The sequence below is a fragment of the Musa acuminata genome, chromosome BXJ2-4 (assembly GCF_036884655.1).
Source record: "Musa acuminata AAA Group cultivar baxijiao chromosome BXJ2-4, Cavendish_Baxijiao_AAA, whole genome shotgun sequence".
NCBI lineage: Eukaryota > Viridiplantae > Streptophyta > Magnoliopsida > Zingiberales > Musaceae > Musa > Musa acuminata.
In genome coordinates, this window is record NC_088341.1 from 28,144,209 (window position 1) to 28,156,821 (window position 12,613).

The window sequence follows — 12,613 nt, forward strand, 5'->3', positions numbered from 1 at the left end:
ATAGGCTTCAAATTGATTCAAACTTAGAGCTAAAAACTTTTCCATCCTGAGTTCCCCGTGCCGGGCACGGGCAGTACCACCACCTACGCTAGGTGGTACCACCGCCCAATGTCAGTCGACACTGACATTGTGCTGGGTAGTACCATCGCCCAGGTTTGGTGGTACCACTGCTTGGGGGGCAGTGCTCGGCGGTACCATCGCCCAAACTGTCGGTACCACCGCCTGGCACCTTGCCAGGGGCGGTATAATCACCCAGACTGGCGATACCATCGCCTGACACAATCTCGAAGACTATGCCACGACGATGAGACTTTTTGGGGTACTGTTTGGTCATCTTTTTGGGCCCAACACAGTTCTTACATGGGCCTAGCTAGTCCCTAATTGGATTGGCCCAAATCCAAGCCTAATTACATGCTAACTACGAAATCCTAATATATTTGCTAAGCTAAACAAGTCCCTATGCCTATTCTTCCGACGAACTTCCGATGATCTCTCGGCAATGTTCTGGTGACTCCCGACAAGCTCTTGGACTTCACGATGATCTTCTTGGCGAGTTCTGACGAGCTTCTTTGGCAAGCTCTAAGACTTTTCGGTTGGTTCTGTCAGAACTTTTAACGAACGTCCGGACTTCCGACGAACTCTCGAACTCCCAACGAACTCGCGTCCTTGACTCCAAGACTTCATTTTGCTTTATATCTTGCTATTGTAATTAATCCTGTACATGATTTTACTTCATTTTGCTTCATACCTTCCGACGAACTCTCGAACTCCCGAAGCCTTCTGTTGATACGTCGATCGATCCACCGGTCCGACGTCCAATCTTTTGACATGTTCCTCTAGCCCAACATGTTTTTTTCTACTTTAATTGTTTAATGCTGATCGAAGCATCCTACGTCACTCAAAACGTAGATTAAAACATAAACACATATAAATTGGTTTCATCATCAAAATACGAGATTCAACACAACTTATGTTACTAACAATAAAGATTCATTTTAATATGAAAACCAAAATAGTATAAAATATTCATCGTTATGGGGAATCATCATAAAGAAAAAGTGATAGTAATAAGTTATTCTCGCCTATGTCTAGAAAAAATCATTTAATGAATTTAAAAAATACATGTTATATTCCTATAATTCTAAAATTTAGATTCTTTATCTAAAATTATTAGGATAATATCTTCCTTTTAGTGATTGTAAACACAATATATTTATGATTCAATAAAAATAACTTTTAAATTCTGTAGATAGTTTATACAGAATCAATATGAATTTTAAATTTACAACGATCCTATAATCAAATATTAGAATGAAATATAGTTTTATGAATTTCTTGAAATTATATATACATATGTAGGTCACTCTATATTCTCTGTTTTAGTAGAGAGAGATATATATAAGATTTCTAGATTATTGACTTGATTATAGTATGAGGATAATTGAATATGGTAATATAAGATTTTTAGAAAATAATAAATCAGTGAGAGTGAGAATCTTAAATTTTAATCTTGCTATTTAGGAGATATAGATTGATACTTCTGTATCATTTTATATTTGATAATTTATTATTCTTCAAATCACTAACTTGATAAAGTGTTTGAAAGAACGTTCTGATTTACCTATAAGAATGAGATTATGATATAGGAATCAAAAGATCCCTCACTGCTTTCAAGATTTATTGGAAGTGACGATTCAAAAAAATGGCATGATGAAATAAAAGAAGAGTTTAAATCAATAGACCAAAATGATGTTTGAGAACTTATTAAATTACATAATAATTATAAAAAAATTTGTTATAGATGAGTTTTTAAAACTAAATATAACTTAAAGGGCAATATCGAATAATTAATTCCCTAAGGCCTTACATCTTAGAGTATTTGAAAGAATATGTTATTATGATTAGATATATGAGTAATTTATAAAAGATATAATGATATATGTTTTAATGGATAATAATTGATATATATATATAATGATTAAATATGATTGTCTTAATAAGATAAATTATAAGGATCATTTTAGATTATGCTAGAAAGAATAAATAATATTATGGCACATAGAAGGAAGTAAGATATTGATGGCATATGAATGTTATGACTTATATTGATAGTGTAACTTAATATAATATTATTATATTTATTAGTCTTATTGGTCAATTTTATAAAATTTATATGCATATGTAAAATATATTTTTAAGAGTTTAGAATTTAATTGATTAAAATTATTTATAAATAATCTTTTAATTTATTTATTTTGATTTTTGATTTTTTATGTCTTATTAAACCAAGTGAAAGAACGTTAGATTATATGATTCTTTTTAATTATGTAAGATATATTATAGATTTGATTGAATTTTAATTATGATTATAAGCTAATAGAAAGAAAGTCAAATTATGATATAATTCCTTATAAGATGACCGAGGGGCTCTGATACTTATTTATTCTAAATTCTTTACTTTCACTTATAAATAAATAGGACCTATTATATATTAAATATTATAATATCATGTCCCCTTAGTCCTTATTTATTATTTATAGAAAGAAGTCTAATTGTACAAAGAATAGAAAGAAATGAGTCTAATTCTTCTTATAAATCAAAATTATTATTTCTTTCCAATCCGACGATCTACAAATAAGATATTCTGAATAATATCAAAAAGTACGTAATACTTATATTGATCTATCATTATTTGGTTTAGATTTTGATATTAAAATTTTTATATAATAAAAATATGATTATGCTTACGTGTCACTTTTTATATCCAACCATGTGATAAATGTGAGGCAGAAAAGCTGCTCATGAGTTCCCTCCGATCACTTTTTTTCTACTTTTACATTGAAGATATTGAGCCCACCACATTTGTCTATTTCAAAGATTCAAACCTTCTTGGTTGATCTTTTTCGTTTATAAATCAGCAGCCTCTCTCAACATTATATCCTCAAACCTGTCTTCCTTCTCTCTCTCTCTCTCTCTCTCTCGTCTTAACAACATAATTCTGCACAGGATATAGTTAATTTTCGAGCTCTCACGTTTTGGCTGCAGCTATGGCCCTTACTCTACGTTCATCGACTTCTTTCATGACCAACCCCATCGACCCCAGCAAGAGCCACAAGGCCTCCGACGAGTCCCCCAGCTTGCTCCCCCTCAGCCCCCGTAAGCCTGCCTGCCGCCTCCGAGCGGCGAAAGCGTCCAACCACGGCATGATCGAGCGAGCACCGGCAGTGCACGGGGGCTGGAAGGCCGAGCAGCTCCACGGGCTCTCCGGCGTGCACGGAGTTCCCGGAGGGACGGCTCGGGTGCCGGTCTACGTGATGCTGCCACTGGACACGGTGTCGCCGGAGGGGAGACTGCAGAGGGCGAGGGCGCTGAACGCCAGCCTGATGGCCCTGCGCAGCGCCGGGGTGGAGGGGGTGATGGTGGACGTGTGGTGGGGGCTGGTCGAGAAGGACGGCCCCCTGCGCTACAACTGGGAGCCGTATCTGGAGCTGGCGCAGATGGTGGAGAGGAACGGGCTCAAGCTTCAGATGGTCATGTCCTTCCACCAGTGTGGCGGTAACGTGGGAGACTCTTGCAGGTACATCATGTTTGATGATGCTTTTGGCTTTGCCTTTTACTTTGTCGCTAATATTCATCTTGTTTAAACTTTGTCCACTGCTAATTCTATATACAATCTTGTATATGCTACCCAAAACTTGGATCCATGCAATTTTGAATTAGATATCCATCCACAAAAGGATTAGTGTCCCATGACATATCTTACTTGATTTGTGTAGATAACAAGTGTTGGGGGCTTCTTGAGGCTAAGATTCGCCCTTCACAAATAATAGGATAAGTCACTCAAAATATTACAATTTTTCAAGAGAAAATAATGCTGAAAACAGTATTTCGTATCTGATTTGTTATGCTTCGATTAGATTAACCCATAAGTATTTTTGTTTTAATTTATGTCTAGTTAAAAAAATATTGCATTTTTATTCCATATATAAGGCCTATGTTGATTTATATGGACTTAATAGGTATTAAATAATAAAATCATATTTAAGTATTTCGGACCAATAATATAGTCTCAATGATCCCTTCAAATTGAGATTATGATATTGTAAACTATAAATAATCATTTTTAAATCTAAAAAAAGGGGTAAAGATTTGTATGCTAATCATATAATAATTTTCCAAAAAGGCCTTTTTCAAATTTACATCACTAATATAATTTTTTGATGTTACCTAACGAAAAAATAATTTCTTTATATACAATAGTTTTACATCTTGGGATCTACCAAACCTTTCGCCTTGAAATATATATACATATATTGTAAAACTAGAATTATTTGGGGATTTGTTCATTTCATTGGTAACACAGGCATCCAAAACTCCCATAATGTTGCGTGCCAAACTTCTTCTTGTTCGATAAGCGTTTCTTGCGTGACTCCTCTAAATTGGGAATCTCCCCCAATTCGAAGTTTGAGGCGTCCAACTGTCTTGTTGCTTGCCTTTGTGGATTTGCTATGGTTGCTTGGCTTAACGCAGCCTAGTCATTGATTTGATGGCTCTCCTTTGTAACAGTCGTCAATACAATATCATATGCCTCCATGGGGTTGGTGAGTCCACTTTAGCCATGTTAGGTGTACCTCCAATCAACAGTACTTGCATATATTCATCACCCCATTTCACATGACTAGTAAACTGAGGTGGAAGTGTCCTTCACATTGACAAACAATAATTAAATATATGTTAGTCCAATTGACTTTAGAGACGCATCGAATTTAAGTCTTCAAAAATTAAAATTAGACTTTGAGACGAGAAAGCATCCATTAGAACTCAATTTTTGCTGCAACCTTAGCTCTTCAGTTTTCATTAAACATGACAAATATCAAAAGGATAAATACTGCAACGCCGGGGTTCTGTTAGTACTTGTTGGCCTGAGCTAATCCAAAGCTTGGAAACTGAATGCAGCGTTCCATTGCCGCCATGGGTGCTTGAAGAGACGAGGAGGGATCCAGACATCGTGTACACCGACAGATCAGGACGACGCAACCCCGAGTACATCTCGCTCGGCTGCGACACGTTGCCGGTGCTCATGGGGCGAACTCCCATCCAAGTCTATTCCGATTACATGAGAAGCTTCAAGGACAGATTCAACTGCTACCTCGGCCATGTCATTGTCGTAAGCATCAAGCATCTCAACAATTCTTTGTCTTCTCGTTGTCATCAAATCCAATTGTATCTTTTTCGAAGGAAAAAATGTTTCCGATTAACTCTAGAGTTCCGTACTGAACATATCAATCTCATGAAAGAATCATCAATTCGGCTTCAAATCAATGCAGTCACTTATTTACTTATTGCGCTTCAGGAAATCCAAGTAGGGATGGGCCCCTGTGGGGAGCTGAGGTACCCATCTTATCCTGAGAGCAATGGAACTTGGAGGTTTCCTGGGATTGGAGAATTCCAGTGCTATGACAAGGTGACCATCTAAGATTCGTTACATGCTCAAGATTTGCAGTTCTTTTTGCCCAGCATCCCTCTTTTGACAATGGCTAACTTTCCATATACGATCACGCATTAGATAGTCTCACAAATTAAATGGTGTTTATGCTTTGGGACAGTACATGAAAGCTTCTCTGCAAGCTGCTGCGGTTGCAGCCGGACATGAGGAGTGGGGCAAGGATGGGCCGCATGATTCTGGGCACTACAACCAGTTCCCGGAGGACACCGGCTTCTTCCGGAGAGAAGGCACGTGGAACACAGACTACGGCAAATTTTTCCTCGAATGGTACTCGGGAACGCTACTGGAGCACGGCGACCGCGTCCTGGCTGCAGCAGAGGCCATATTCCGCGGCACCGGCGCCAAACTATCCGGCAAAGTTGCAGGAATCCACTGGCACTACCGAACCCGTTCTCATGCAGCCGAGCTCACCGCCGGCTACTACAACACGAGGTTCCACGACGGCTACCTGCCCGTAGCAAAGTTGATGGCGACGAGGGGCGTTGTCCTCAACTTCACGTGCATGGAGATGAGAGACGAGCAGCAACCGGGCCACGCCAACTGTTCGCCGGAGCTAATCGTTCGGCAGGTGAAGCAGGCGGCCAAGGCAGCCGGAGCGGAGCTGGCGGGGGAGAATGCATTGGAGAGGTACGATGAGAAGGCGTACTCGCAGGTGTTGGCTACGAGCAGGGCCGACGACAGCATTGGCCTGAGTGCCTTCACCTACTTGAGGATGAACAAGAGGCTCTTTGAAGGTGAGAATTGGCGGCACTTCGTCTCGTTCGTGAAGAGCATGTCGGAAGGTGGAAGGAAGGTTGTGCCCCACAAGAGTGATTGCAGCCACTCCGACCTCTACGTTGGTCACATCACCGGATGCAAGAACTCGAAGATGGCTGAAGCATCCGCTGCCTGATGACTACGAGAATACATACGGAGAATACATACGCAGATCCATGTATACATAATTGGATATTGTTGTTCGGTGTAATTATAGCTGCACGCATAGCAAACAATACACCAGAATTTAAGGACTATACGTAGAACCAAACAAAATTGAAAACTAGTTGGTTGGGCAAAGTATATGTTCATTCAATTGAAGAAATATATATTTATATGACAGGTTTTAATAATTATCTGTAGTTTCATTTTTTTTTGGTCAATATATGTAGTTTATTTTTCATCATGCAATATCAGGATATATTGCTTTCAAACAGTGGCAAAAATCTCATCTTATTGACACCGTCGATGGGGATTTAAAATTACTATGTTACAATTCTAAAAACTTTGGATAGATTATGAGTCTTTTATACATGATCAAAGAGACAATGGAAGGATGATGAGTTGGATGATCTTTGTGCCTTGTTATTTACTTGTATTTCTTATGACTCCTAATATATAAATCTGCCCTGTGGGTGGAATTCTATGATTTCTAATGTTACTCTGTTGGCTCTCTAACTTTTAAATTAGTTTTATAAATGATAAATGGTGAAGGTGAGATTTTATCTTTGAGTCAAATACAAATTTCCTACATTCACAATCTTCCTAACATCACCATGTATGGTTATTTTTGTCTCAAACGCCTATTACTCGATGGGTTATAATTGATTATTAGCCTATGATAATTATCATGTTGTTTTATTGATGAAATTAGTTTATGACTTTAAAGTACTTATAAAAATCTATGTATATATATATATATATATATATATATATATATATATATATATATATTTATTTATTATTAATTTTTATTAGATTAAAACTTATCTAGAAATCCTAAATCCAAATATTTTTTTGTTATAACGGGTTTATAAGGATCGAACCATAATGATTAATGGTATATCTCGATTGTGTACCCATCTATGCCACATCGTAATGAGTCTCAAGCCGAGATTTCGAATTTTGTACATTACAAATATAATAAATTTTACTGAGTCGAGATGCTTGACAACATATCGAAAAAAAAGAATTATAGCCAAATATTTTTCCCATAAAACCAAACCTAAAATATGAGATTCAAAAATAAGGAAATATATTTTTTTCTTCTAATGGCTCCAAATATTGCCTTTAGGTTAGCACGGGTGATATTTCTTCAAAATCATGTAATCCTTATCATCTGAATTAGGTAATTCTTAAAAAAATTAGGTTAGCATGGGTGATATTTCTTATCATCTGAATCAAGTAATCCTTCAAAAGATCATTGTCCTCAAAAGAATAGATAGATAGATGATGGAGATATAACTTATATATCAAGGTTAAAAATGATAGTTTTTATTCTATCAATCATTATAGATACTTTAGAGGTGTCTTTATCAGGATGAGGATTATGTATAAAAGAGATAAGGCTAGTAAGTAACGATGGAGAAGATACAATCATATGTTGGTTTTGGCTATTAAACCTAGAAGGAGAAGTGGCAAAAAAGATATAATCGGAGGACATATTGATCTCTAAGGCTACCATAGTTGCAAAGGAAGGAATCATTATTTCAGAGATATTAGAAACTGATTGGATAGGGTATTAGATTGGCTACAAATTTATTAAAGTTGTTGGGACTTGATCTAACTTGGATCCACCATCTAAATCCATAAGTAGCCCATGCAGGGTCATTAGGCTTCTTGAGATCCAAAATCTACGGGGGAGGAGATGGAGGGAGTAAGATATATATCCTTATTTGGATTTGTACTTTTTGTACTTTTTTGAAATAATACGATGCATGGACATTGGAAGACATTAGGGTTAGCCTCCACAATATATTTTATTATGTGCATAGCACATATTGAACTATTAGGTTGTTGTTCCTCCGTTGTTGCCACCAATCTTAAAGCTAAATTTTTTTGATGGAAAGATCGACACTTATCACAAATCCAATATTCAAAAATATGATTATCAAAAGAATTAGAAACTATAATTGATTGAGATTTCACACCCGAGGGTATAGGATCCCCATCTTAAGCTTTAGTTAAAGAGAAGAAATAAAAAATAAAAGAATAATGGTTAAGTTTATGACTTAATCTACCATATTGATAGTGGCGATTCTCATAAGAAATTACTAGAAAATTTTCAATGTTAAAAGAACCAATTCATAAAGCCTATTTAAGGGGTTGAGTAATGTTGATTTCAACATAAATTCTTATAAAATTTTCATATTCATATTTAAGAGATGTGGGATCAATCTTAAGAGAATGAGCTAGTAAAGAAATGATAGGAAATAGGGACTCTTTATTCCAATATTCCATTGGAAGTTCAAGCAAATGAATCCAAAGGGGAGTAGTATTGATATATTCAAATAGCAGTTGAAAATTAGGACATTAAGGAATGAGTTATAAAATTTCTCTACAGAAATGCCAAAGATCCTTAGTTAAAACCCTAAGTGCATAAATAAAAGCAAAAGAAATGAATGGCCAAATTTTTGATAAAAAAATTAGTAAAATCGGAAGAGGAGGGTGGTGATTGAGGTAGGAAGCCCACAGACAATAAAAAACTTTTACCTCCTCGAACTGAATATAGTCAATGGAGGAAATCTTGATACATTCTAATGTTGATTTGTGCGGCAAGTTGTTAAAGGCCACACCACCTAAGAAGGCTTAGTAGTATTTATCGGAGGCATGTCACTTTTACCATGGGAGGAAGATGAAAAAGATGTAGTATCACCTTTGTTGGGGTTGAAAATACCTTTAGTGGATGGGGGAGTTATTAAGGTGGGAGGGGAGCAAAGGGCTACCATTTTAAGTATAAGTATAGTCAGCATTTAACGACAATTATATATCAATGAACAATTAGATTTCTTTAGTTCAAAATCATCTACATGAAAATGTTGAGATCTCTTAAGTTTTGTTGTAATTTTATTCTCGACATACTATTTTATTGGTATAATAGACTAGGAAATAATTATTGATACTTTACTAACTATTGTATTTTTCTTAGATTAGCACCTAGATATAATTAGATTTCTTTTTTTCTTTTCTCTAGTTTGACTATATGTACTTCATCCTATATATAAGCAATAATATAGAAAAGTAAAATTCTCTTCTTCTATCATCTTGTTTAAAGTATCATAGTAAAATTAGGTTCTGATTTTTTTTTCTTTACTGACTATGGTATATGGTATATTTGTTTCTTTCTCTTAGCTTTCATTGCTGAAATTCCTCTTTTTATTTCTACAAATTTCAAAGTTTATTCTAATCTTTCTAAACATGCTACAACGATTATGAATTGGAGTATAATTTGATAGTTTTATCATAAAGATCATTTGAATATATTTGAATTAAGAATTTAGCTCATAGGTAATTTTTATATCATGAGATTCATCTTTTAGCATGTTTCATATTGGTAAAAACATACCATTTAAACTATTAAGCCTCAAATTTTGATAAAAACATATTTGATTTTATACAATTTCTTAAATTATTAATTTATCTGATATTCGATATAACATTCTAGAACTTAGTGGTGATAATTATAAGATATGGAAGGAGATGATTCTCCTCCATTTAGGATGGATGAATACTAATTATGCTATTAAAAAAGACGAACCACCTATAGTCACTAATATCAGCACTCAAAATGATGTCACATTATTTGAGCGATGGGAGCGATCCAATCAGCTCAACGTGATGTTTATCAAGACTAAGATAACTGTTGGTATACGTGGTTCTTTTGACCCGCATAAAAAGGTTCGAGACTTGCTACAAGCTATCGATGAGCAATTCATCACTTCAGAAAATGTACTAGCAAGTACCATAATAATAAAATTATCATCCCTTAGACTCACCAACATAAAGGGTGTGTATAAGCATATAATGCAAATACGATATATTGTGGCTCAACTTAAGAAACTTGAGGTTAATATGTCAGAATCCTTCCCGTACTATATTTTGAACACCCTTCCACTCTAATACAGACCTTTTAAAAGTTCATGCAATACACATAAGGATAATAATTAATGACCATGTGTGTTCAAGAAGAAGATAGGCTAGTGATGGAACTGGGTGAGAGTGCACTGGTGATAATCACTCGCGGGAAGAATAAAACTGACAAAAATCAAGCCAATCAGAAAGCTCATCAGTAAGGAAATGATAAAATACTACTCAAAGCTGATATCAAGAAAGAAACAAAGTGTTTCTTTTATAAAAGAAAGGGACATACGAAGAAGGAATGTATAAAATTCCAACAATGGCTTGAAAAGAAAGGTAAACCAACTTTATTTGTGTGTTATGAATCTAATATAGTTAATATTAATATTAACACTTAGTGGATTGACTCTGGATCAACAATCTACATTGCAAACTCTTTGTAGGGTATGTAAAACCTAAGGAAGCCTGTGGGAAGCAAGTAAAATATCTTATTAGGTAATAAGATGGGCTCACATGTGGAGGCAATTAGAACATGCATTTTAACTTTAAGTAGTGGTTTTGTTTTAAAATTGAAAAATACCTTTTATCTACCAAGTTTCTCATGAAACTTAATTTATGTTTCTAGACTTGTACTAGTTGGATATTTTTTTAATTTTTAAGACACATCATTTCATTTATTATATAAATCTGATTGTGTTAGGAAATATATCTTGTCTGATGATTTTTATCATATGTTCTTATAAAATGATGACACTCAAAGTTCAATACATATTCATTCTAGCACTAAAAAGTGTAATATTAATGAGGACTCCTCTATGTTATGACATTAGAGATTAGGACGTATCTCTGTAAAGAGAATTAAGAGATTAGTTAATGATGGGGTACTTAGTACTCTTGATTTATTAATTTTAAGACTTGTGTGGATTGTATTAAGGGAAAGCAGACTAATAAGTCAAAAAAAAGTGCTAATAGGAGTTCAGACATATTAGAGATCATAATACTGATATATGTTGTCCAAACATGGACACACATGGTCAGAAATACTTCAGCTCCTTTATAGATGATTACTCACGATATATGTATATCTATTTGCTTCATAACAAAAATGAAACATTAGATGCCTTCAAAGTCTTTAAGGCTGAAGTTGAGAACCAATGTGATAAGCAAGTTAAAATTATGAGATCACATAAAGGTGGAGAATATTATGGTAGATATACTGAAAATGGACAAGCACTTGGTCTTTTTGCTAAGTTTATTCAAGAACATGAGATTGTTACCTAATACGCTATGCCTAGTTCTCTATACCAGAATGGTATTGTAGAAAGAAGAAATCGAACATTATTAGACATAGTGCGGAGTATGCTTAGTAACTCTAATCTTCCTAAGTTCTTGTGGACTAAAGTACTAAAGATAGCTGTGTATATATATTAAACCGAGTTCCAACCAAGGCTGTCCAAAAGACACCATTTGAATTATGAAAAGGTTGGAAACTAAGTTTACAACATATGCGCGTTTGGAGATGTCCATCTGAGGTTATGATATATAATCCACAAGAGAACAAACTGGATCGGAGGACTATTAGTAGATATTTCATTGTATATATCGAAAAGTCCAAAGGTTACAGATTCTATTGTCCATCTCACACAACTATGATTATAGAATCAAGAAATGTTAAATTTCTTGAGGATGACATAATTAGTAGAGGCGATTGATTTAGGAACATAGTTTATACATATGATCATATAGAATCTCAACCTTCCACATTAAATGATAGATTGGTTATAGTTCATAGCACTCCTCAAGTACAAACTAGTGCTGAAAAATCAATCATTGAAATTCCATAAGTTGCTGACAATATTCTAATAGATCAAGTAGTTCAGGAATTACAACAAGCTCTTGGATAACTAGATGAACCACAAGTTCATTAGGGAAACATTGGTACAACATTAAGAAGATCTACTAAAAATAAAAGATCAGCAATTCCTAGTGATTATATTATATATCTACAAGAATTTGACTATAATATTGGACTATAAAAGATCAGCAATTCCTAATGATCCTGAAACCTTTTCACATTCCATGAGTTGCAATAAATCAAATTTGTGGCATGATACCATGAAAGAAGAGATGAATTCTATGATGAGCAATTGAGTTTGGGTTCTTGTAGAGTTGCTTAATGAAGCAAAGGCTATTAGCTGCAAATGAGTCTTTAAAACTAAGAAAAATTCGTTAGCCAACATTGAGAGATACAAGGCAAAGCTTGTTGCAAAGGGA

General features: G+C 34.9%; 1 protein-coding gene across 1 annotated transcript; it reads left to right on the plus strand.

The window, feature by feature from the left end:
* The first annotated feature begins 2,934 nt into the window (after positions 1–2,934).
* On the plus strand, positions 2,935–6,615 carry LOC135610203 (beta-amylase 3, chloroplastic-like). The gene is made up of 4 exons (XM_065104400.1): positions 2,935–3,577; positions 4,957–5,167; positions 5,354–5,464; positions 5,607–6,615. The coding sequence occupies exons 1-4, from the start codon at positions 3,048–3,050 to the stop codon at positions 6,396–6,398; spliced, it is 1,644 nt and encodes a 547-aa protein (XP_064960472.1). The 5' UTR covers positions 2,935–3,047; the 3' UTR covers positions 6,399–6,615.
* The last annotated feature ends 5,998 nt before the right edge of the window (positions 6,616–12,613 follow it).

Excerpts from the sequence above, each read along its gene's own strand:
- LOC135610203 (XM_065104400.1), top strand. The coding sequence starts at position 3,048 with ATGGCCCTTACTCTACGTTCATCGACTTCTTTCATGACCAACCCCATC. Across the intron at positions 3,578-4,956 it reads AACGTGGGAGACTCTTGCAG|CGTTCCATTGCCGCCATGGG; the intron begins GTACATCATGTT and ends AACTGAATGCAG. Across the intron at positions 5,168-5,353 it reads ACCTCGGCCATGTCATTGTC|GAAATCCAAGTAGGGATGGG; the intron begins GTAAGCATCAAG and ends ATTGCGCTTCAG.